The sequence below is a fragment of the Abrus precatorius genome, unplaced genomic scaffold (genome assembly GCF_003935025.1).
Source record: "Abrus precatorius isolate BTA unplaced genomic scaffold, Abrus_2018 Scaffold8, whole genome shotgun sequence".
In the NCBI taxonomy this organism is placed as follows: Eukaryota; Viridiplantae; Streptophyta; class Magnoliopsida; order Fabales; family Fabaceae; genus Abrus; species Abrus precatorius.
This window is the reverse complement of record NW_020874428.1, coordinates 23,749,987-23,775,526: the sequence shown is the minus strand read 5'-3', so window position 1 is coordinate 23,775,526 and position 25,540 is coordinate 23,749,987. Positions and strand designations below refer to the sequence as shown.

The 25,540-nt window shown below is 30.5% G+C and overlaps 2 protein-coding genes and 1 pseudogene across 9 annotated transcripts; all 3 read right to left on the bottom strand.

The window, feature by feature from the left end:
• Window positions 1–530: 530 nt before the first annotated feature.
• Window positions 531–4,058, bottom strand: LOC113848284 (probable LRR receptor-like serine/threonine-protein kinase At3g47570). Its single transcript, XM_027477739.1, is given in 3 exon segments — window positions 531–1,090; window positions 1,386–3,260; window positions 3,263–4,058. Coding segments are annotated over 3 exon segments (3,027 nt in total). The 3' UTR covers window positions 531–734.
• An 8,125-nt stretch (window positions 4,059–12,183) lies between these two features.
• On the bottom strand, window positions 12,184–16,119 carry LOC113874488 (annotated as a pseudogene).
• Window positions 16,120–19,618: 3,499 nt separating this feature from the next.
• Window positions 19,619–25,318, bottom strand: LOC113846068 (probable zinc metalloprotease EGY2, chloroplastic). Of its 8 annotated transcripts, none has more exons than XM_027473914.1 (12): window positions 24,879–25,318; window positions 24,704–24,791; window positions 23,276–23,410; window positions 22,799–22,849; window positions 22,594–22,704; window positions 22,435–22,509; window positions 22,222–22,327; window positions 22,050–22,143; window positions 21,326–21,479; window positions 20,518–20,725; window positions 20,133–20,293; window positions 19,619–19,984 (listed from the first exon to the last, which is right to left on the bottom strand). In XM_027473914.1, exons 2-12 carry the CDS (start codon window positions 24,704–24,706, stop codon window positions 19,736–19,738), a joined length of 1,347 nt encoding a protein of 448 aa, XP_027329715.1. In that variant the 5' UTR covers window positions 24,707–24,791; window positions 24,879–25,318; the 3' UTR covers window positions 19,619–19,735. The 8 variants fall into 8 exon arrangements, 7 of the variants coding, with proteins under 7 accessions (XP_027329715.1, XP_027329714.1, XP_027329712.1 ...); XM_027473913.1 differs by lacking the exon at window positions 24,704–24,791 and having other exon boundaries at window positions 24,879–24,930; window positions 25,032–25,293; XM_027473911.1 differs by lacking the exon at window positions 24,704–24,791 and having other exon boundaries at window positions 24,879–24,939; window positions 25,032–25,277.
• Window positions 25,319–25,540: the final 222 nt, after the last annotated feature.

Here is a 25,540-nt window from a genome sequence, read left to right as displayed (position 1 = left end):
TCTGATTGACTTGAATGGTTGTTGTCATTATTACATTAGCTTCACATTCAGTGCAATCTTCCACAGCTTGTGTGGACTCAGACCCACGCAGAAGTTTTTATTAATTGGCTTCTTTAGGATGGGGATCAATCAAGTTTGTTATTTTTGTGGGTCATAAAGCACGAGGTCCAATCTTTTTTAATTACTTTTTGTCATTTATTTTCAGTGACCTTTATTTGGGAATAACCCTTTTCCATTTTAATTTTCAATTGTTATTTGATTCATAATCTATCCCTTGGCTCATGGTTTAAATGTAGCAGCCCTCAGCAACAGCAAGACCACCCTATCGAGGTGAGTTCGGCTCTCCATTAGTGGTGGCAATAAGATTCCAAATATTTTGGGATTGTCTATTGTTAGTCCTGTATATCCATTACTACTCCCTATTTAATTTTTTTATTTTAAATATTATTATTATTATTATTAGTTTAATTAACCAATGAGAAAAAGATATTTTTACGAGAATTATTTAAAGAGTGACAATAAATATTTTGAAGTGGCAATAGACTCATCCAATATAAATTCAAGCCAAAACATATCTAGTACTACACAGGGAACGCACTAAAAGGTTACTTTGTAATGGTTGCTCTTAAAATCACAATGTAGGAATTGAAGTGGTGCAAAGTGCAAACAACAAAATTGTGCAGAAAAATGTGACGGATACAAGCCTTAACTAACTGAGAATGGTGAACCTATTTCTAGCAGGGCAGCTTCTGTTTAATTGCATGCAACTCCTTTGTAACATCTTTAATATTCATTCGCTGAGCAGGAAATTCTGCAGAACATGCAACTCCAATCCTTGCAAAAGACACCAGACACTCCCTGATGTCACCTTCCTTAACCACTGTTAATTCTTTAGCAAATGGGATTAGCAAACGAGAATCAACAATCTCAGTGATTCCTTCTGGAATTGCCATCTTACAGAATTTGTGCAGGCTTAGACCCTCACAAAACATGCTATCCGTTGGTTTCTTTCCAGTGAGCATCTCCAATAGAAGAATTCCATAGCTGTAGATATCTCCTTGTGGTGATACTGGGCCACCCAATCCATACTCTAGCAAAAACAATTCTTTAGACAACAATATTACCTTTAAGAGTCACATTGATTATAAATGAATCATTTTATTATACTGAATTTGAAGGTGATGATGATTGTCACTCAAGATTGAAAAATTGATTGAAGCTAAAGACTAGGATTTAGTACAGTTTGAATAAATTATTGCAACTATGATCCTATCCTATCTAATCTAAATGACAATAAATTATCACTAATTAAACCTGAAGTAAGTCAAATTACTTTTGCTGTTGCAATTTCATAAGTACGTGCAAAATATGTTAAAACGCTTTACCTGGGGCAACATATCCAATGGTTCCCTTAATTGCCGAGGAACTAATTTGATCTCTACTGGAATGCCCTGAGGCCTCGTGAAGGAGCCTAGCTAATCCGAAGTCTCCCATGTAAGCAACAAGGTCACCATCAAGAAGAACATTGCTTGGCTTAATATCACAATGAACTATAGCTTGCTCGGAATCATGATGAAGATAATCTAATGCATTAGCTAAATCAATAGCGATGCTTATTCTATGTGTAAGGTGTAGATTAAGATTTCTAGGCTCACATTCTTCATTGCTGTGCAACAACCTGTCTAGACTCCCATTATGCATGAACTCAAAAACTATAGCCTTGAAAACTTCACCATCGTAATCAAAAGTTGAACAAAATGTCAGGATCTTGACAAGATTTGGGTGCTTGATCTTTTCCAAGGCTTTACATTCAGCCATGAAACTCTTTGATGCCCCATTTGTTTCAAGATTCAATACCTTCACAGCAACAGGTCTTTCAAAATGGACGAGTGATCCTTTGTAAACAGAACCAAAGCTTCCAGTGCCTACTAAATTGCATGGAGAAAATCCATTGGTTGCTTGATATAGCTCTCCATAAGAAACCTTCGAGTACCTATTTTGCAAGGATGATAAAGAAGATGATATTTTGGATTTTTTCCTGAGATAGTAGAGGCCGATAAATATTATGGAACTGAACAAAACCCCACCGATTGCAATGATGAGAATAAGTTCGCTTTTAAGAGGCAACTTGTGTTTCTTCCAAGGGGACCTAGAGCATGCAGGTAGCTTCAGTTGTTGTATACCCCCACAGAGATCCTTGTTTCCAATGAGTGAAATTGCTGTGATGTTATTAAAGACACCTCCTATAGGAACCTCACCACAAAGATGGTTAGAGGACAAGTTCAAAGTTCTCACCAAAGTCAGATTTTCTAGTTCAATGGGGATTGTGCTTGAGAAGTTGTTACTAGAAAGGTCTAGAATTTCAAGGGACCTTAAAGAGCCCAAGAATGAAGGTATACTTCCATGGAAAAAGTTTCTCTGCAGTGTGAGCTCTGTTAATGCCAAACAAGAACTAAGTTCTAAGGGAATTTCACCAGACAGCTTGTTTTCATGTAGATATAACAAGGAAAGGTGCTTCAAGTTTCCAAACTCCAAAGGAATGGAACCGGTGAAGGAGTTGATGGATAGGTCAAGATTTACCAAACCTTCTAGATTGCCAAAGGTTTGGTTAGGAATATCACCACTTAAGCTGTTGTCAGAAACTCCAAATGATTGCATGCGGGTGCAGTATCTGATGGTAGATGGAATGCTTCCTTCAAATTCATTGGTGTGTAGATAAAATTCAGATAACATGGTAAGATTGCCAATGACGGTAGGAATGTTACCTGATAATTTGTTTTCTTGCAAGGCCAATCTTACTAGACTTTTAAGGTTTCCAATTGAATCTGGAATTGTTCCCTCAAGGAAATTATCTATCATAATGAAGTTAGTTAAACCGATTAGTTGTCCAATTCCTTCAGTGATCCTTCCAGATATTTGATTAATCCCCATACTAAGCCAATTGAGATTGGAAGAGAAGTTACCAATAAGATCAGGCAACACACCACCAAATTTATTGCCCTCCAAAATAAGCACTTGCAATAGGGTACAATTGGTTAATGAGGAGAGAAAGTCCAAATCATGAGCTTTTCCACTCCCAAAACTATTATCACCAATGTTAAACCTCTCAAGTTTGCTTAAGCTTCCCAAAGTAGTAGGAATTGACCCCTTAAAACCATTGCTGGATATATCAAACCATCTCAATCCAGTGAGGTTGGATATCGAGGATGGGAAAGTTCCAGAGAAGTGGTTCCCCCCAACCAAGAATGCGTGAAGATTACAAGTTGCAAATTTGATGGAAGAGTACCAGATAATTGGTTTTCCCCAAGAACAAGAACTCGAATATTTGAGAGGTTATAAAGAGAATCAGGAACGGTACCCGACAACCTATTTAAACCAAGATACAACTGTTCTAAATTTGACAACGTACCCAAGGTATGAGGTATATTTCCTTCCAAATTATTTCTTGAAAGAGATATATTCAGGAGTGATGATAGATTTCCCATGGAAGGTGGAATAGTACCCACTAGATTATTGGCACCAAGAAACAACTGTGTGAGCTGTGTCATAGATCCAAGCCAAGAGGGTACTTTCCCAGTGAGTTTATTGTACAGCAAGCTTATTACCTCAAGATTTGAGCAGTTAGAAAGCTCAATAGGAACCTCACCATGAAGATTATTTTTGCTCAAGTCAAGAACTTGCAACCGCTTTAAACGACCAACTTGTGTGGGTATTTCACCATGCAAATTAATATTGGAAAGATTGAGGCTTTTAAGGAAGGTTAGATTTGCCAAAGCTGGTCCCAAAGTACCACCCCAATTTTGATTTTGTAAATGCAAGGTAGTGACTCTCTTGTGGCGATGGCCACACTGAACACCCTGCCACTCACAGAAATGCAAAGAATTGTTCCATGATGGGAGAGAATCAGGTATGCCATTGGTAAGCTTTTCCTTCAGGTCAAGCAAAGCGAGTTTATCACATTCTGAACTCAAAGCAAGGCCAATTGCAGTTGGAGTCATGTACATGAACATGATGGATTGCGAAACAAACTTTAGAAGGAACATTATTAGAGGCATCATTTTGGTATTGGTTAATGTGTGCATAGAGCACAATAATCATAAATGTAGTTGGATGTAGGACGAATGCAACAAATGGGTTTTTGTATATAACGTAACGTGTGCATTGGGGATAGCCGAATACCAACGTTCCTACCCAAACTTTTGATTTAGCTCGCTAAATAGTGTGAAACCGTTCCAGAAAGAGACTGCAATGTTTCATGTGTGAAACCAGATTGATGGACTAGTGGAAGTTGGAGACAACAACGCAAAAGGAAGATATAACCACAAAGGTTCGTGTCATGCATTTATTTTTGGTAAATTATGTAGTACCGTTAAAAATATTTACGCTACAATCAATAATACTTAGAAACATATTTTTATATATAATTTTTATAAGTTGATATCTGTTTTTTTTATTAGTATAATTTTTTTAATATAATATCAATAAAAAGATTTTGAATATCACAACACACACCTTTATTTTATCTATTTTTAATATACGTTGAAAAATTTAAAAATAATAAATGTTATTTAAAATAATAATATTTATTATTCGTAGTATATTAAATTTTGTTATATCATACAATTTTTATATGATTTTATTTTGCATATAACTTTTTATTATATATTCGTAAATATATGTTAAATAAAAGTATTTATTATAATTAACCTCACTTGTATTTTTTTAATGAACACTATTATATATATATATATATATATATATATATATATATATACCTCTTTTAAATTATTATCTATATATATTAAAAAAATTTTAAACTATTGTATAATAATCAGAATAAAATGACGCCTAAGAAAAAAAGTATACCTTATTTAATTGTTTTAATACTCAATTAAATGTTTAACAGTATAAAGATAATACCTAAATAAAAAATAAGATTATGTTCTATTTAATAAGAGGGCCAAATATAAAACAAGACATTTATGTCCTATTTTGTTCTATAATTACTAAATAGAGTAGATAAAATATTAATATATCATTTTATTCTCTTCTTAATTTTTCAATACTATCTTATTCTATAGTGTGGTTGTATAAAATTAAAGTAAAATGAATAGTTTCATTCCATTAACTAATATTTGAAAAAATTTGAAAGGATTTATAACATTTTTTAATTTATTTTAATGTTTTTTTATAATTTATTAAAATGATAACTTTTAAAATTTTTATAATAAATTTATGTCAAGAATCTCATAAAGTATGTATTTAAATAACTTTATAAAAAAAAATTATTATTCCTATCACCTAAATTCATCCATTTAGCTTGAAAGTAACGACACTAAAAAATTTTCTCTTAATTTAGAGGTTGTTTATCTTTTCCTTAAAGAAAAGAATTAATTTTTTTTTCAAGCCTAATCTAACATATATCTTATTAAATTTTCCCCATGACAATAAAAAAAGTGTGAAGTTTTGTTTTCAATATTGAATCTAAGTAAATAATTACCTACTACAGGAATTTTTTTGTTATAAAATAAAAAAAAAAACAAGAATTAAAATTTTGACAATAATTTCTGAAAATTCAAATCTTTAGATTTAAATAACATTCTTTGTCTCTAAACTAAAAGATAATGATTAAGGAACTGTTAAATACATTAAAAAGAAGGTGTATATATAATTTAACTAAAAAAATTATCATTCAAATGTAAAATTGAGTCTTACTTTTCCTCTTAAATATTACTTAACTTCTAATGGATATAATTAAAACTAATAATTGTTTAAAAAAAAATTTAAGATCATAATAAATTTATATGGAGAGTACCAATTTCATAATCTTCTAAATAAATATTTGATTCATGACATATTATTAGGTCAATATTATTAATTTTTTTAAGTCATTAGTCAAAAAAGGAACAGTAAAATTTTCTATAACTTTTTAGATGATATCTTCGTATCCTAAAATAAATTTAGATCATAATATCTAAAATCCTTATCTTTATAAAATATAGACTCAGATCTATATTCAAAATATTCAATGTAAAATCATTAAAGATGCAGCAACATAGTAAAAAAGACAAAATCCAACTAGGTGTGTTTTAGGACTCACATTTACATTTTTTGTTTATAAAATTTTTGACAAAAAATATTTACTTAATATGTAAAAAAAATTTGTATTATTTAAATAAATTATATATATATATATATATATATATATAAGATATTGTGCAATTAGATAATGAGTAATTCTTTTGAAATATAAAATTATTGAAATGATTTTATCTCTTGTAGAAAGATATTTTCATATATTGTTACAAATCAAACCAACTTAGTTGTGATTAATTTTTAAAATTTTTATTACCTCTATATTATTTTTGTTAAGTTAATACTGGTTTTAATTTTGTTATTTCTTGTTATTGAATCTAATAATTAATTTATTTAAGCTATCATTTGTTGAAAGAAGACGCTTAATTAGTGTACAGATTAGAGAGAGACTCTTAACTAAACACGAATCCTTTGAATAGATTAATTAAAGAATTGATAAAAAAATTATTAAAATTTACATTAAGATACGATAAAAATTATGAAGGTAAATATATTTTTTATTTTAATAAAGAATATTTTTTTTTAATTCTTTAACCTACTCTTAAAACATATATTAACATTTTTTATGATAAAAATAACGGATTACAATAAAGGTTTTTACAAAAATTTAAAAATAAATATATAACTTCACAACTCCGATTAATTTTTAGGTTGGAATCGGAGATGCTGTCTTTATATTTACTGTAATTTTATTTTATTTTTACTCTCTCTTCTCTTTTTGATATTTAGTGATTTCAAAGTTTATGAAAAAAAAATATGTGAAGTTAAAATTAAAAAGAAAATGTAAACAACGTGAATCTGTATGTAATACGCATTTTCTTTATTGGTGAAATATCTGCACAAAAATTGTATAATTTTTTACCTTAACAAAATTATTATAAAAATATTATTACCCTTTCTTTTCAGTGTAAAAGTGACGCATGAAAATGAAGGTTTGACTGTGAGTGGTGATGACTGTTGGAGATGACAACACTTTTCTATCCCATCGTTAAGTTTGGGCAAAGTGGCGTGTGGACCAGGTCAAATCATGTGGTTGACTTGTGACTTGAGACTTGACTTTGCATAGATAGATTAAAATTATTCAATCCAATTATATTAGTATTTTTAATTACATTGATGTAATCTATATTATATAACAGTAAAAAATAGAAATATTAATAAAGTAATATAAAATATTGCATAAAATGGTCTTTAACTTTATATATATATATATATATATATATATATATATTATATTTTGAATAAATGATTTTTTTTAATATAAAAATAGGTAACAAAGTATACAAAAATATATAGTTAAACTATTGACACTGTAATTTTTGTTAAGCAAAAATATGAATTTTGTTTAATAAGAACTTGACTAATTTTAATGTAGTTTATTTAAATTTTGAGATATTAATTAAGCTTCTAAAATGTTAAAAACTGAAAATTTAATTTTTTTCAAATATTTAAAAACTTATTAATATATAATTTTTAAAGTAAATCAGTGTCAAGTAATTAAGTCAAATAAAAAATAATTTATTTTTTAAATAAATTATGATATTTCATATTATTTACAATATTTTTCCTTCAAAATTCAGTTTTAAAATATCAACATTCTTATATTTCTAGAAACTTTATAGTCCCTACTTTACTTTTAATCCAAACAAAAATCTGGAAAAACTGACATTTAACGCGTGTTTAATTTATTTTATATTAAAAAAGCATGTAATTTTTAACTTTATAATTTTAACAAAATTAATAATTTTTCCGCGTACATGTGTATTATTAAATTAAATCAAATAAATTAAATAAATAATTAAAACTATATATGTATTTAATAAATTTAAAAAATATTATAATATAAAAATTTATTATATTAAATAAAGTTTAAAAATTATGATGAATTAAATTTTAATTAATATTAATTGAAACATAAATAAATAATATTAAAAAATTAATTTAATGTAATAAAAATATTCCTTAAAAACAACTCCATTTAATTTTAAATAAATTATTTTATTTTAACAATTAGTCATCATAATTTATACATAGAAGGTAATAACTGTTTGTTTTAAAATAAACAATTCAAAATATTCCTATAATTTGGTGTACATGTAAATTATAATGAATAAACCTTTATTTTAATCATTGAAATATGCAGCGTAGGTCAAATTAATTCTTTAAATTTTAAGCAATAAGATTCTTTTTGTTTTTACTTCTTTTTCCATAACATCTTTCTTTTTCTGACAACTGGTACAATAACATTTACAGTGCAAAGCTCATTCATCTTGAGTTTTCTCACTTGAATCACTAGATCTAAGCCTTAAATATGTAAATGGACAATCAATTATTATCAATTTAATGAAGAAGTCTCATGTATGATATTGATGACAATGAGTACATTTTTAGTGTGAGTTCTTACAAAAGTTGTCACTGAAATCTTCATAATCCCTTATAATGATCTATCTTCAATTTAAAATCTCTTTGAGATTAACAAGTGATAGTAAACGAGAAGGGACCTTATCTAAAAATATTAAAATTTAAAGACAAAAATTATCTATTTTTTTAAAAAAATTAAAATAATATAATTTTGTATCACTGATATGTGTTATTTAGTGTGATAAATTATTACTTTGTTATTTAATTTTAATATTTTTTTATAATAAAAATTAACATGTAATTAATGATTACTAATTTTAAAAATTAAAAAATAAAATTTAAAAATTTAAATATAATTAAATTATATATTTTAGGAATTAAAGTGAGAATTTCCCAAACTATTACTATTGGACTTGACTCCATAACTCAACTGCCCCTCACTTCAAGTCATTACTACGGTGACCTTTTGTTGCGTGATACTTGCGGGTCAATATATAAGAACATAGCATTTTACAACCATAAAATCATTTATCATCTCAAAAGTTTTTTTCTTTCAGCTCAATAAGCCATGTAGCTGGTATGGAAAATAAAAAAAGTTGATTTTAAATTTAGTTTTATTTTTTAAAATATTAATTTTAATTATCATAAATTGTATTATTTAAAATATATTGTCATTTAGTAATGTCATGACTCATGTTCAAACTGTTATGTTAATTGTAAAGTAACATGATATATTTAAATGCATGTACTATGCATGTTATTAATAAATCATGGTAAAAATTATTAATTTATCAAGACTAAAATAAATAATTTTTTTGAAATTTAAAATTAATTATTGGCAAAAAGAAAAGCAAGGAAAAAAATATTCTGACAAATATTGAAAAAAAAATTATTGACTCAAAACTAACTATAACACCTTAATTTTAATTTTAATAAGTAGTAATTTCACAAATTCGGAATAATAAAAATTTTATAAAGCATTTTAAAATAAGAGAAGGGTTACAAGTTTCACATCACATCATTGTTATAGGACTAGTTCATTTACAACGCTTTTCAAATTAATTTCCTAAGCCTTATTTTAGTTCATCCGTCCCTTCACTAAGTCCAGTGCTAATTGTCTTGATTACCTAAAAAAATATAAGGGTGAGTACTCTACACTACCAAAACACAATCAAATATAGAGTCTCACATCTAACTCATTTCTAATACATTTATACAGATAAAACATAAACAACATCATTATCCAGTACATTTCAATTTAACATCGATGTACTCACGACACTAACAACACTTCACATTCAAAGTTACAATTAATAACAATCATGTGCACACGCACGCCAGCCACACTCACTATGGTACTGTGATCACAGATTTATACTATGAATGGTTACTGGTTACCCCCGCCTCACAGATACCACGTAGGTAGTCACGGGTCGCTCAGTAAAGGTAGTGGTTAGAGATCTAGTCAATAAGAGAGTGTGTGGCCCGTGGTGCACCTGTTCCACAGTTGGTGTTACCACCACTCTCTCTTACTCAAGGTATTTCTACTATCCTCATCTCCCACACCCTCAGTGTATCGCTGAACCATTCAAAGTACATTACAATGGCGCTACACGCCCCATTCACATACATTTCATTCACACACGCAATATTCATGCTTGCATACGACACACAACCTATTCAATTCACAGTACTCAACACATAGCCCACATTTTATCCACAATATATGGCACATAGCCTTCATTTATTCACAATAACATTAATTTACTAGTCAATGGCATTCTATCACACACAATCACCCTCACGGAGCCTAACTATTCTAGCACACATCACATTGTACACCAATTTTCATCAAACACACAATTTCTACTCCCTATCCCAACCACATAGCATTAATCAACAAAACACCTAAGAATTACAACATATTGAGATAGGGTAGAGTCTCCCTTACCTCGGATCGACGTCCCACATGCTAAATCCACCAAAAAATGCTCCTCCTCACGGATTTCATCCTAAACACATGGAGAAACCCTATGAGAACTCAGGGAAACCACAAAAACAAATATAGAGAAGGAAAAATCGAAACCCTAACCATTAAAACTCACCTCTAAGCGTTCCCCACACGAATTCAACCTTCAATCAAGCACTCGAACGGCTTTGGAGGCAATTAATCGGTGGAATAGGGCTTTGGGAATGAGAGGATCGAAGAGATTTAGGGAGGAAATTTGAGTAATGAATCTCAAATCCCTAAACTCCCTTTAAATCCTTTTTTGGTCACGACACTCTCGCTACAGCAAGATATTCTCGCTGCAGCGAAAATATCAGACGAAACCGCACTCTAGTTTCTACAAAATCTTGCTACAGCGAGACCCTCTCGCTACAGCAAGACTGCACCCAGAAATGCACTCCAAACTGTCGCTCTCTTACTACAGCGAGACGTCTCTCGCTATAGTGAGAAGGTGACAGTTTCAGTCCTTCCTCCTAAGGCCCTCTCGCTGCAGCGAGAACAACCTAGTATTACACCTTGCACTTAGGCACTTAGCCTATTTTCAGCCCAACCAGTCATGCATATACATATATATTGACATATTCACAACATATATCTAAAAATACACACACACACACACACACACACATATATATATATATATATATATTTAGATTTATATAAATAATAATTAATATTACAAAATTTGAGGCGTTACAAATTTGAGAAATGAATCTTAAATCCCTAAACCCCCATTTAAAACCCCTCTGATTGGGACACTCTCGCTGCAGCAACGCTTTCTGTCGCTACAGCGAAACTGTACCCAGAAATGCACTCTTCACTGTCGCTCTCTCGCCACAGCGAGACAGTCTCGCTGCAATGAGAAGGCGACAATTTCGCCCCTTTTCTCCAGTGGTCACTCGCTACATTAAGAAATTCCCTCACTACAGCGAGAACACTTTGTTCTTAGGCACTTAACCCATTTTCAGCCCTATCCAATCATGCATACACATATATATATCCACACATCTACAACATATATCTAAATACACACACACACACACACACACACATATATATATATATACAATAATTAATATTACCAAAATTTGAAGTGTTACACTAACATTATCAGTCCCTTTTTGCATAATTTAAAAGAGCATTTTCACTAGTTTATATTAATTATTAGTACACTTACAATATACTCCCCCGTAAGACAGCATTTATTTAGAGTTACACTATAATTATTTTACATTTTTTTCTATTTTTATCTTTTATTCTACTGTATCATTCATCATATATTTTATTTTTGTTATTTTTTTAAAATTTCTTTCTTCCTCTTTTAAAGTGTTAACATAATTTTTGTAATTTAATATAAGCTTAAGTCATTAAATATATAAATTTTTTATATAAATTAAAATTATTTTTATTTTTAGACTAGTTCAAAAAGTACGCAACATCATACATTTATTCTAAGATATTAAATTTTTTTCTCTTTCTATAAATTTAATTTATATTTTTTTCTTCTAACAAAATTATTATTTAAATAACAAGTGATGTATACAACACTTATTAAGATACAAAATCTCGCATGTAAAAAAAATATATAAATAAAAAAGTTTTATTTAAAATTTTAAAATATTTTAAACAAAGAAAATTTTCAAACTTGTAACTCACTCACTGTTAGACTTTGGCCATACTAAAATTCTATTACTTATCCAACACCTACTAATATGTTGTCACCAAAAATGGTAGCAAGGCAGTTTTTGTGCAATGGCATGCAACTCTGTTATTACATCCTTTATGGCCATTCTCTGATGGGGCAATTTTGCAGAACATGCAACTCCTATCTTAGCAAAGGATACCATACACTCCTTAATCTTGTCTTCCATAACCGCTTCTTGTTCTTCACCAAATGGAATAAGCAAATGTGAATCCATTATTTCAGTGATTCCTTCGGGAATTGCCATCTCACACAAATTTTGTAGGCTTAGACTCTCACCAAACCTGTTATTAGTTGGTTTCATTCCAGTGAGCATCTCCAACACAAGAATTCCATAGCTGTAGATATCTCCTTGTGGAGATATTGGACCACCTAATCCGTACTCTGTACCAAGTTCCAACAATCCTTTAGGCAAAATTCAATGAAAAGTGTATATATCAAATATAGTCACGTACTGTTGCAGCAAGTAAGAAATCATTTTTATATAAAGCTCTACTTTAAGTTATTACTTATTTAATCTAATTTTAAATATATTTATAAATACATATAAAAAATTATCTTTTAATATATGTTATTTTGATGATTCAAAAGAAGAAATTAATGCTAAATTTAAATTATGCGGTAAGACTTTAAAATAACAAAAATAAAATGATGAATAAGTAGACATACAAGAAAAAATATGATACAAAATGATAATATACAAAAAAAATATTAGAATAATATTGATAATAAAAAAAATTAAAAATTATCTAAAGTGATTCAATTATATGTAAAGAAAATTTTTTATGGTGCTAACAAAGAGAATAAATGACATAATTTAAAGTATGGTAAAGAAGGGTAAAAAAAATCTAAAAAAATCATAGATAAAATTAATAAAATAAATTTTTTGATTAGTTAAATTTTTAAAAATTTAGTTTTAATCAAATTTAATGACGTGATTTATGTAGTTAATTTTATTTAATGAGATAAGTCTTGATTATTATTGAATTTAAAAGAAACTATGAAGAATAAAATATTCAATTAAAATGTATAAGAAATTGTGTTTGATGGATACAAGTAATGAAAAGAACACCTTAGGTAAACGCAGCAAAATTTTAAAATGTAGGATTCATGTAGATTATACTTATATCTTTATGGGTCATATTGAATATTTTACAATAAGCTTAAGTAAATCTAAGTCAAATAACAACTTTCTAAAAATAAAAATTCCTAGGAGAATTTTTTTTAAGAAAATTATAGCATATGAAAAATATCATACTAATAATTGACTAACACAATTATCACTAATACAACGCAGGTAAAACATTTTGGAGGATAGAAAGCACTTACCTGGCGGAACATATCCAATGGTTCCCTTAATTGCAGAAGAATAAGCTTGATCGCCACTGGAATGTCCCGTGGCCCCGTGAAGGAGCTTTGCTAACCCAAAATATCCCAAGTGGGCAACAATGTAATCATCAAGAAGAACGTTGCTTGGCTTAATATCACAGTGAATTATAGTTTGCTCATAACCATGGTGAAGATAGTCCAATGCGTTAGCAACATCAAGAGCAATATTTAGCCTATGTTGAAGGTTGAGATTTAAATTTCTACACTCTAGCTCTTGTGTGCTGTGCAGCAAACTGTCTAGACTCCCATTAGGCATGAACTCAAAAACTATAGCCTTGAAATCATCACCTCTATAATCAACACTTGAACAACAAGTGAGGATGTTGAGAAGATTCCGATGCTTGATCTTGCCTAGAGCCTTGCATTCGGCCATGAAACTCTTTGATGCGCCACGTGATTCAAGATTCAATACCTTTATAGCAATGGGTCTTTCAAATTGGGGAAGAGAGCCTCTATATACAGAACCAAAGCTTCCTGTGCCTACTAAATTGGATGAAGAAAATCCATTGGTTGCTTCTTGTAGCTCCCCATAAGAAATCCTTAAGAATCTATTTTGTAGAGATGGCAAAGAAGATAATAATTTGGGCTTTTTCCTGAGATGATAGATGCTGATAGATATTATGAAACTGACCAAAACCCCACCAATTACAATTATGAGGATAACTTTGTTTTTTAGAGGCCGCTTGTGTTTCTTCGAAGGGCATGAAGGTAGCTTCAGTTGATGTATTCCCCCACAGAGATCCTTGTTTCCAATGAGTGAAATTGCTGTGATGTTATTAAAGACACCTCCTATAGGAACCTCACCATAAAGACGGTTAAAAGACAAGTTCAAAGTTCTTAACAAAGAGAGATTTTCTAGTGCTATGGGGATTGTGCTTGAGAAGTTGTTACTAGAAAGGTCCAGAATTTCAAGGGACCTTAAAGAGCCCAAGAATGAAGGTATACTTCCATGGAAAAAGTTTCTTTGCAGTATGAGCTCTGTTAATGTCAAACAAGAACTAAGTTATAAGGGAATCTCACCAGACAACTTGTTTTCATGTAGATATAATAATGAAAGGTGCTTCAAGTTTCCAAACTCCAAAGGAATGGAACCGGTGAAGGAGTTGACGGATAGGTCAAGATTTACCAAACCTTCTAGATTGCCAAAGGTTTGGTTGGGAATATCACCACTTAAGCTGTTGTCAGAAACTCCAAATGATTGCATGCGGGTGCAGTATCTGATGGTAGATGGAATGCTTCCTTCAAATTCATTGGTGTGTAGATAAAGTTCAGATAACATAGTAAGATTGCCAATGACGGTAGGAATGTTACCAGATAATTTGTTTTCTTGCAAGGCCAATCTTACTATATTTTTAAGGTTTCCAATTGAATATGGAATTGTTCCCTCAAGGAAATTATCTATCATAATGAAGTTAGTTAAACCGATTAGTTGTCCAATTCCTTCAGTGATCCTTCCAGATATTTGATTAATCCCCATACTAAGCCAATTGAGATGGGTAGAAAAGTTACCAATAAGATCAGGCAACACACCACCAAATTTATTGCCCTCCAAAATAAGCACTTGTAATTGGGTACAATTGGTTAATGAGGAGAGGAAATCCAAATCATGACCTTTTCCACTCCCAAAACTATTATCACCAATGTTAAACTTCTCGAGTTTGCTTAAGCTTCCCAAAGTAGTAGGAATTGACCCCTTAAAACCATTGCTGGATATATCAAACCATCTCAATCCAGTGAGGTTGGATATCGAGGATGGGAAAGTTCCAGAGAAGTGGTTCCCCCCAACCAAGAATGCGTGAAGATTGGGAAAAACAAGTTGCAAATTTGATGGAAGAGTACCAGATAATTGGTTTTCCCCAAGAACAAGAACTCGAATATTTGAGAGGTTATAAAGAGAATCAGGAACGGTACCCGACAACCTATTTAAACCAAGATACAACTGTTCTAAATTTGACAACGTACCCAAGGTATGAGGTATATTTCCTTCCAAATTATTTCTTGAAAGAGATATATTCAGGAGTGATGATAGATTTCCCATGGAAGGTGGAATAGTACCCACTAGATTATTGGCACCAAGAAACAACTGTGTGAGCTGTGTCGTAGATCCAAGCCAAGAGGGTACTTTCCCAGTGAGTTTATTGTACAGCAAGCTTATTACCTCAAGATTTGAGCAGTTAGAAAGCTCAATAGGAACCTCACCATGAAGATTATTTTTGCTCAAGTCAAGAACTTGTAACCGCTTTAAACGACCAACTTGTGTGGGTATTTCACCATGCAAATTAATATTGGAAAGATTGAGGCTTTTAAGGAAGGTTAGATTTGCCAAAGCTGGTCCCAAAGTACCACCCCAATTTTGATTTTGTAAATGCAAGGTAGTGACTCTCTTGCGGCGATGGCCACATTGAACACCCTGCCACTCACAGAAATGCAAAGAATTGTTCCATGATGGGAGAGAATCAGGTATGCCATTGGTAAGCTTTTCCTTCAGATCAAGCAAAGCGAGCTTATCAGTCTCTGAACTCAAAGCAAGACCAACTGTAGTTGGAGTGTTGTACATGAACATGATGGTTTGTGAAGTGACACTGAGAAGGAACATTAATAGTGTCATCATTTTGGTATTGGCCAAGGTGAGCATAGAGAGCTAAATGTATTTTTGTTTATAACAGTAACATTTACAATGTGAGTAGCCGAACCTTTTATTTCTAACTGGCTAAATTGTTTGAAGCCATTACAGAAAGATACAAACTTTGATTTATGAAAGATGGAGACAAGGATGCAAAAGAAAGATAACCCTCAAAGAGGTTGTCAATCAATTATAAATAAAAAATTTATATAAAAAAATACATAATTATTATATTAAAATTATAAAAATATAATAAATATTTTTTAATAAAATTTTATTATTATTAATAACTTATCCTCAATTCTTAAGATAGAAGTTAACAAAATTTAAAAAATAATTGTAAATAATAAATTTTTATTCAACTTATAATATTTACTATTATTAATATATTAAATTTTTAATATTATATAAAAAATAAAAATTTATTATATATAATTTTTTATCGTATAATTTTTTACACATATAAAAATATTTCAATTTGAATTTATAATATTTTAAATATATTTATATATTTTTTAAATTATTATATTCTACAGTATGAAAAGATTACTATTTATATATATATATATAAATAATATATATTTTAAATACACTTTTTTAGCATACTTTATTATTATTATTATTATTATTATTATTAATTAAAATTTATTGAGAATTATAAAATTATGTGAATATTATTTTTAATTGAACAAATCTCACTCATAATTTTGTAATTAAAAAATGATAGATAATAAAAAGTTATTGCGCTCTATTTAATTTTTTACTATTCAATTAAATATTAAATATTAAAAAATAAAAAATAATACATACCTAAAAAAATAAATAATAATAATAATAATAATATATTTTATTTAGTTTCAATTTAGACTAATTTTTCAAGAAATACTTATAAGAGTAGAAAATTTAATAAAATAAATAATTTTTTTTATAAGTTAAAATAAATTTATAATTTTTTATTTTTTTAATTAATTTAAATTTTCTAAATTTTGATGAATATAAATTATTTTAACTTTTGAGAGAAATTTTATATTTTTACATTAATTTTTTCTACAGAAATTTATTAAAATTGAATCTTCATAGCACCAAACTCAACAATAATTTTTATAACATTGTTTGAAAACAATTTATTTGTGACGAATGTTATAAAGTGAGAGTGTTTAAATATTATTTGTGAGAGAAAAAAGAAATTGTTTTAGTTCAATTATGGGATGAGGATAGCTTATATTCACTTCCACCATTCTCTCTACCTTTCAAAATTCCTCCAATCAGTTTAATTCCACACATCCGCGTTGGTTTATCTTTGAGAAAGTGGAATGACTCTGACTTTTTGCAAGTTGGACTTTTCTGTGTTTTGCGTGAGATTTACTCCCCAGTAGCGTTTGTTTTCGCATTTGTCATAATTTCACGTGTCTTCTCCAATGCTCGAGTACATCAATCGTATCGTTTTTACTCTCTTAATTTTATATTTATAATTTGAAACTTATAAATTGAAATTAATATAATATGTCAGATTTGTAGCTAATTTACACAATTTGTTTTTATAATTTACTTGCTGATTTTATAAAATGTATCTTTTGAATTTTTTTTACAAAAAAATTAAAATTACATTTTAAATTTATCTTGTATATCAAAATAAAATCCTTTATGTTAATAAAAAAAATCTTATAACAATTATTTCTTTTCAAATAATATTCTAAATTTATAAATATTTTGTGTTACGTACGAGAAATGTGCTAATGTTATATAAATAACTTTTCTATCTTATAGACCAGGTAAATAAAATAAGTTAAGGGACATAAAATATATTCTTTTAAATACTTTCAATTACTAAAAAACAGTAAATATTAAATATTTTTGTATTTCTAATATAATAATAGACTTGATTTAATTGGATTAGATTGATTGTTAGGAATAAATCTAAAATTTGATTAAATTTAATACATAAATTTTCGTTGCAGTTTATATTAAATTTATTTGGTCTACGATCACCTTTATTTTTTTCCTCCTAAATATTACAATAATTCTTTTTAAAAAACATCTAGTTCGATGAATTAACGTCACGTTTTTTTTTCTGTCCGAATATATTATATATCTATTTTTTTTTTCTGTCCAAACATATTATCTCCCATCTTCTCAAGATTGGTCATTGAGAAATGCTATTTGAACAAAAAAAAAATGTACAAATTTTATTGCAACAACTTAGAGAAATATAAAAAATTGATAAAATGGGTGATGTAATTAAAAAGAAATAAAAGAAATTTATTATTGTGAAAATGTTATAACCTTTACTTATTATGGAAAATCACTGCTCCCTAATTCTATCTCAAATCTGACTTACTTTCTCTTTCTCTTTTTCCTCACCTCCACTTTTTTTGAAATTGGATTAACAGAATTATATTCTAGTAGTTTTGCCACCTAAAAAGAGCTGGTTATATCTCAAGTGATTTATAAGACAGTCCAAAACATAATATTATGAAGCAAATAAATCTGTAAAGATAGACATCTTTCTTTTCTTTCCTAATTTCTTCTAAATTTTAAAACAAATTATTTATAAAAGAAAAAATCATTGACTCCCACATCAGGGGTCAATGATATTGTTAATTTAGCAGCAATTTTCAAAATAAAAAATTAGCCAAGCGCTTGACCAACTTAGGTGCAGTAGCCGTTTCAAGTGTTACTGTGCTACAGGCTAACTGGCTTTAATTACTAGTTTGTGTTCGAACTTTTTTCCGCCGCAGACGTCTCAGACGCGCTTCCAAATGCACTTTCTACAGTTTCCTTCAGTCAAACGCCCATTTGCAGGTTTGCAGGTCATGCAGGATTTCTAAAAGAAAAGAATAGAACATATGTTGTGGTGGAAATGAGGTATATTAGTAAAGCAATTAACTATTACCTCCCATAAGCGACGATTATTAAGCCACTAAAAACCAAAGCTTAGCCAAAATTTGCTAATATACTCCTACTTAGGTCGATATATTTTAATTGAACCGGGTAGAGGATTTGCAATTTTCAATCTATATCGCTAGTGAAATTTTACTCTCTTACCAATAGTTTGCATACAAGGCATGTTTGTGTGATCTGTAACGAATTCTCGTGTAATTGTGTAGAGTTCTTAGATTGATAATTGAATTGCTATAGGTTTACAAACCAAAATCCCTGAACTAATTAATGAGTTAAATTTTAAACTAAGTTTGAATTAATTAAGTTCATTGCCAATCCAGTGAATCCCTAAATTCAAATCTACTAATCACTTGTTCTTTTCGACAAAAATATGACATTTTTGCTTCCAATTTCCAAATGTTTCAACTTCCAACCATTATACGCTGTGAACTGGATTGTAACATTAAGGTAAACACGCCCATTTGTTAATGAATCATGAATTACAAACTCGGGCGTTTGCAACCTAAGAACCCTGACGTTTGATTATTCATCTAGCACGTGAACCAACATTGATAGTTTGATTCATTAAAAATCCTACCCTGCACTCTCAGTTCTCAAAAATTTCAGGTACTAGTAATCTAATGCGATGCAGCCAGAGTTTCTGTGGCCATTATTTCTAGAAACTTGTGAGGGTTTCGTCTGTAAATGGGAAAGGATATGGCAAGCATATCAACAAGCCTAGGAGCAAAACTGTTACTCCAAGAGCAACATATTTTTGTTCAGGATCGGTTATTTCCTCAGAGAGAGGAGCAATTGGACCTCTTTGCAAGAAGAATATGAGAACTACCCAGTAGAAAGCTACGTCATTAAATAGTGACGAGACTCCCAGCAGCACAATTGAAACTCCTGTGAAGCGCAATGAGGCCTGTGAAATAGATATCAATCAATATCTTCACATAAAAGGAAATAAAGGGAGGCAATTATGTAATGAGTCAAATATTATTTAAGATAATGGTAAATCAAGCTTCACTTATTAGAGTTTTCTTGTTCAAAAATATTACTAAACGGGATACCTTTCTTCCCCAAATGGCAAAAGAAATTCTCCCTCCATCAAGCTCGCCAGCAGGAATGCTGTTGATGGCATTGATAAGGAGTCCAGCCCAAGCCCAAATCACTAGAGGGTTGACAGATATTGCAGTTCCTTCCTTGAGAACGTTACCAAGAAGCAGCTTTGCTAAAAAATTTACAAAAATGTCAGTGCACATTCATTTTCCAAAATAATGAAGCAGCAGATAAAACTATTCGGTGATACATCAGGCAGTCATGGGAATAAATTTATTTCGTCACTCCATAACATAGATAAAGACAAATAAATGCCCATTTGAAATTATTTTCATAAAACTCAAAAATGAATACAGGCACAATTCTATCTAAATTTATTTACGCTATATAGCTTACCAATACCGCCAGCAAGAAATGACTCGTGAAACACAGAAGCATCAATAACAACACCAAGACCATCACTGGGAGGCAAGACAAAACCTAGAAGCAGAAGCAAAAGACCAAAGGAAAAGCCAGCTATCGGTCCAGCAGCTGCAACCTTGAGCAGATGTTCACGATTGGATACTATGTTTCTTATCCTTGTAATAGCACCAAAAGAGCCTATCTGCCACCAAATTACTCGTCAGAATTTCTGTTTCTTGTAGAAAGATGTTATAAATTGTTTATATCAACAAAAAGAAAGTTGGCCAATATCCAAATTGTACATATCAACAAATTGTCTGTTTGAATCTTGACACTATACCATAATAAATTAGATAGCAAGAAAAACACACAAAAAAGGCACAATTCTATTCCTAGAGTACCACAAAATTAACTAAACTAGGAGAATTCAGATGATGTCATTCTTTGGAGACCCTTGTTAGTAATGCAAATCAGAAGCTGAGACTTTACTTTGTAGGAAAGCAACACAAGCAATTCCTAGATGACAAATGTACTTAAGGTCTTAAGCTATTTAATATAAAGATTGATCTGTAGTTACATTGTGCAATATAAACGCAGATGGAATGCTTCTAGCTGACATGCATCAACTAAAATAATTAATCAAAAATAAAAAATGAATCGAAGCTCTACATACAATTATAAATCCTCTGAATAATTTATGTAATGTGAACTGAACTAGATGGAAAGCATGATACCCTCAATTATTATGTTATTTAATTAAAGAAATATCTTCATAAAAAATCGTAACAGAAGATAATACAACCTGCCAGCTAGGTACAAAGTACGGAACCCCAAGTTTAACTCCAGTGTTGTTGGCAACTAAAAAGTGACCAAGTTCATGTATCCCCAGAATAAGTGCAGTAACAAGGGCTCCAGGTAGGCCATCCTTTAACAAGTTCAGATTGTCAAAAGTTGATCTGGAACATTAATATTATTTTGGTGAAACATCAAAATATGAAGCAAACTTACGAAAAAAAATATTTTCAAACAAAGAGTAACTATTCATAGACATTTCAGAATATATATTTAAAGGTAATCAAGTACTAAAACCTAAGCCTAAGCACCAATCCAAACTTTTACAGTAATTCGCACCCAGAATATATGCACAGCACTAAATTTCACTCTATGATTATAAGTGCATGCCAAATTGAAGCGTCTATGATATGAAACAATCAGTAAACCAGGGAAATGATAACAAGAAATAAAGATTTATTCCTAGGAAAGGTTGACAAGAATTCATCAACAATTAAAGTATTTTTTGAGATCATCCTGTTTAATAATCATAAAGCCTATAAGATCAACATATCTGTACCCAAATAATGTATTTGCTAAGACTGTTCTGAACATGTTACTTAAAGGAAGGACTGAGGAGTACAATAAGCTAGATCAATACAGAAAACAAAAATGCATGAAACAGTTTTGCATTCTGGCCTAAGAAATATCATAGTACGAAGCAACAAATGAATGCATAAGAAAACATAGCTCACAATAAATTGGATTGCAAAGCAGGAACATTGCGAAGCAGTAAGGTAAAAACTGTAACCAGTCCAAAAGCTCCAGCAGCAAACCACTCAGGTACAGCTGCAAAGATTAACAACACCTTAAGTACAAATCATGAGCTTTACTATTAAAAGAATAACTCTTTTGATTCACAAGTACCAGTTGTCTCTGGTTGTAAGGTTGTTCTTGGAACCACAACGGCCACAGGCTTATCATCCTCAGGATTGAGTAGAAGGAAAAGCTTGTATTCATCTCCAAATTTATCCTATAATTTTTTTTTGGCAAAAATACAGTTCATACGTCAAACATTAATTTTAACATGAAGTCAGTCACAAATCCACTTAAGCAATGAAACAGAAAAATATGACGTACTTTCATTCTCTTAGATATCTTATCATAACTTTTGGCAGGTTGCCCTCGCAAGTTTCCTTTGAACAAAACTCCACCCTGAAGAAAAGCAGGACCCAATTTTCATACAACAGACCTTTGGGCATAAGTAAAAAGAAAAATACAGGAAAGGTTTGCTCACACCTCATAAGGATCTTGGCTTGTTACAAAAAAAGTATCAAAACCGAAAACTTGGTTCTTAAGAATTTCAATTGTTTCCTTGGGAATTTTTATTGCTTCATCCAGTTGCTGAGGCTGCTTAGAACATATAAAGAACAGAAACACAGAAGAATTAAAAAAGGAGAATTTCTCTTTAAAGCAGGAAATAGTGAACATAAAATGTAATCACCTTCACACCTGGCAGAGGTGATCCACTGGCAACTTCTTTGCTATCCATGTTCTGCTTTCATCACAAGCCCAAAGAATATAAAATAAGAAAACAAGCGCACAATACTCCTAACTCTAAATGACACAATTTCCACCTTTCTTCATTTTCTTTTTGCTAAATCAATCTAAAATAGAGTTACAATGATTGGTAAAGAAGATTATAGATAAAATCAGACTAGCAAAACTAGGTCTCATTTTAAGGACAAAAAAGAAAAATTTCTTTTACACATTATGAGTAAATAAGAGACTGAAATTAATCTCATTAGATAAATTTCTTAATACATTAGGTCCATTGAGTAAACCCCCCCCCCCCCCCCCTCTTTTCCCAGCAGGGTTCAATAAGACATTAAACAATGACAAAAATAACATTGGACAAACTTTGGCAACATATCCATTTCTGATCAAATTTAAAATGGCAGCTAAATAAACCGAACATCACCTGTACATCATTATCATTTTGATACTTATTTTCATCAACAAATTTGTTTAGTCTTTCTAGATCTACAGGCGGAGGGATACTTTGCTCAGAGGAATCTTCCGAAGGTTCTGCTTCTCCATTTTTATGTGCTTTCTCCTAGGTAAAATTAAAATTGCACATTGTCAAAGGGAAAGTATGGAAAAGTAAATAAAAGTCTACAATGTGTTTGGATGCAAATAATAAATAGGAAAAAAAAAATTCTGATATCTAAAACATAACCTATCAAAATTATATTGATTTTTAATTTGCTGAAATGTCCACAGTCCAAATGACAACTCTGTTCTTGATAAGAAAGTACTCCATCTATTTTTACACATCAATCACTTTCAAGGGACATGCGGACCCATTTAAGGTGACAAAGCTCTCCCTATGCTTTTCTTTTTCATCCACAAGACCCAAACTTAAGAATGTATTTAAGGAAACCAAGCTCCTTGCCACTTGGACCAAAAGGCACTAACTCCTTATTTCAATTTTATCCATATCTCTTGGTATTTCAATAAGACCCAGTTTGAATAAACTTACAGAGAAATCCTTATAAAAGAAAAAAATTATTATAAAAAATGAATATAACTTTTTTCATAAGTTAGAAACAACTTATACTTCTCTATGTTTTAAAAGTTCTAAAAAGCTCTCTCATTTAACTTCTTTGAAATTTCAAGAGATAAGTTGTTTTTAATTTATAAAAAAAAAAATTCATTTTTTATACTAATTTTTTTCTTTTATAAGGACTTCTCTTTAAGTTCACTCAAACTGAGTCTAAGTGTGTGTTTAGATCACATTTAATCAGCAACTGATCTACATTTATTCCAACATTATCATGTTCCAATGCAATTCCAAACAGGCTACAAGTGGAATGAGAGTGTGCACTAATGGAATGAAAGGGTAATTTATTTAAATGTCGTTAAATTTCCCTAAAATTAAGGATATTTAATGACTTTCTTAATCTAGAAAACAACCTTAAAAGACCAATATATTGGGGAGAAATTTAATTCATACTAATACTTCTCCTTCACGCATCATTTGGGAGTTGAAGCCCTAAACTAGCCAAGTGCTATAAGTGTTAGCAAACGAGTTATATCACACTAAATAGTATTGTAATCAAAATTCCAACTCTGTTATCCAAATTGTACCAAAATGCGACTAGTCCATAAGGAACTCAATTGGCTTGGTTAATAAAGATAAGTAAATGTTAACGAGAGTCATTAGAACACTTGCTAAAAACTAAAAGTAAAATGTATTCGATGAAAAATATTTATTACATTAACAACAAAAATATTATTTAATATAAATTTTAAGGTAATTAAAAGTATATATTATACTACTTAAGCAGTTTCTTAAAATCATTGGTTAGCAGACCCCACAAAAATAGCCATGCAAAGAATTTCGAACCATTTCGGCAAACTTCAACTGAATTCAAAAGTATTAATCCACACCAAACTTCAACTTGAGGAGCTTAATGTCAGTGAAAGAGAACATGCTGATTCATGAAGCAAAATTAAAAAATCAACAACGGAAGGAGAAAAACGAAGTTGAAAAAGATCTAATAATAGCAAACCAAAAGTACCTCCTCGTTGTCCCCGTTATGTGGCTCAGTCACACTACAAGCAATCCCTCTCCTACGGCCTCAACCAGTTCAAAACCACATTGGCATTCGAAGCCAAATCAGTAACAATCGGAAAATGCAACGAATTCTCCTACAACGAAAAGAAACTCGTACCTTGGGTTCCGAATCAACTTAAATGAACTCCAACGACAACGTGAATGGTGAAAACGAAGATCGAATTCAAAGCAAGAGGTGCAGCGCGATAGAGGAAGGAGGAGATTGCCGCGAAAAGCTGAAGGTGCTGCTATTGAGAGATTCATGTTTCCGTTTGGAGAAAAAAGAGTACCTCTAATTGAGATGAAACCCTAGTGCCATTGAAATGAAGAAAAGATTGAAGAGAATGGCATATAGAAGAAGGAGTAGCAGTGGAGAGGAACCATTTATCCGCTATTTTTTCGCTTAAATACCCGCGCAAAGATATTTTTATCGTTTATAGGACAAATGTAGAGCGGGCGAAGTTTCGAAAACCCAATCATTGTTTGACACGTAAGTGGATTAAAAGACTAGATAGATTTAGATCCCCTTCCCTTTCTCAATTTTAAATCTTTTTAATTTATTTGGAATTTCCAACATGCAAGATAAGCCACGTATTTATCATAAGAAATTTTGCTGAGGCATATTCA

Excerpts from the sequence above, each read along its gene's own strand:
- LOC113846068 (XM_027473911.1), bottom strand. The coding sequence starts at position 25,177 with ATGAATCTCTCAATAGCAGCACCTTCAGCTTTTCGCGGCAATCTCCTC. Across the intron at positions 22,850-23,275 it reads AAAATGATAATGATGTACAG|AACATGGATAGCAAAGAAGT; the intron begins GTGATGTTCGGT and ends TGATGAAAGCAG. Across the intron at positions 20,726-21,325 it reads ACTTTGTACCTAGCTGGCAG|ATAGGCTCTTTTGGTGCTAT; the intron begins GTTGTATTATCT and ends ATTTGGTGGCAG.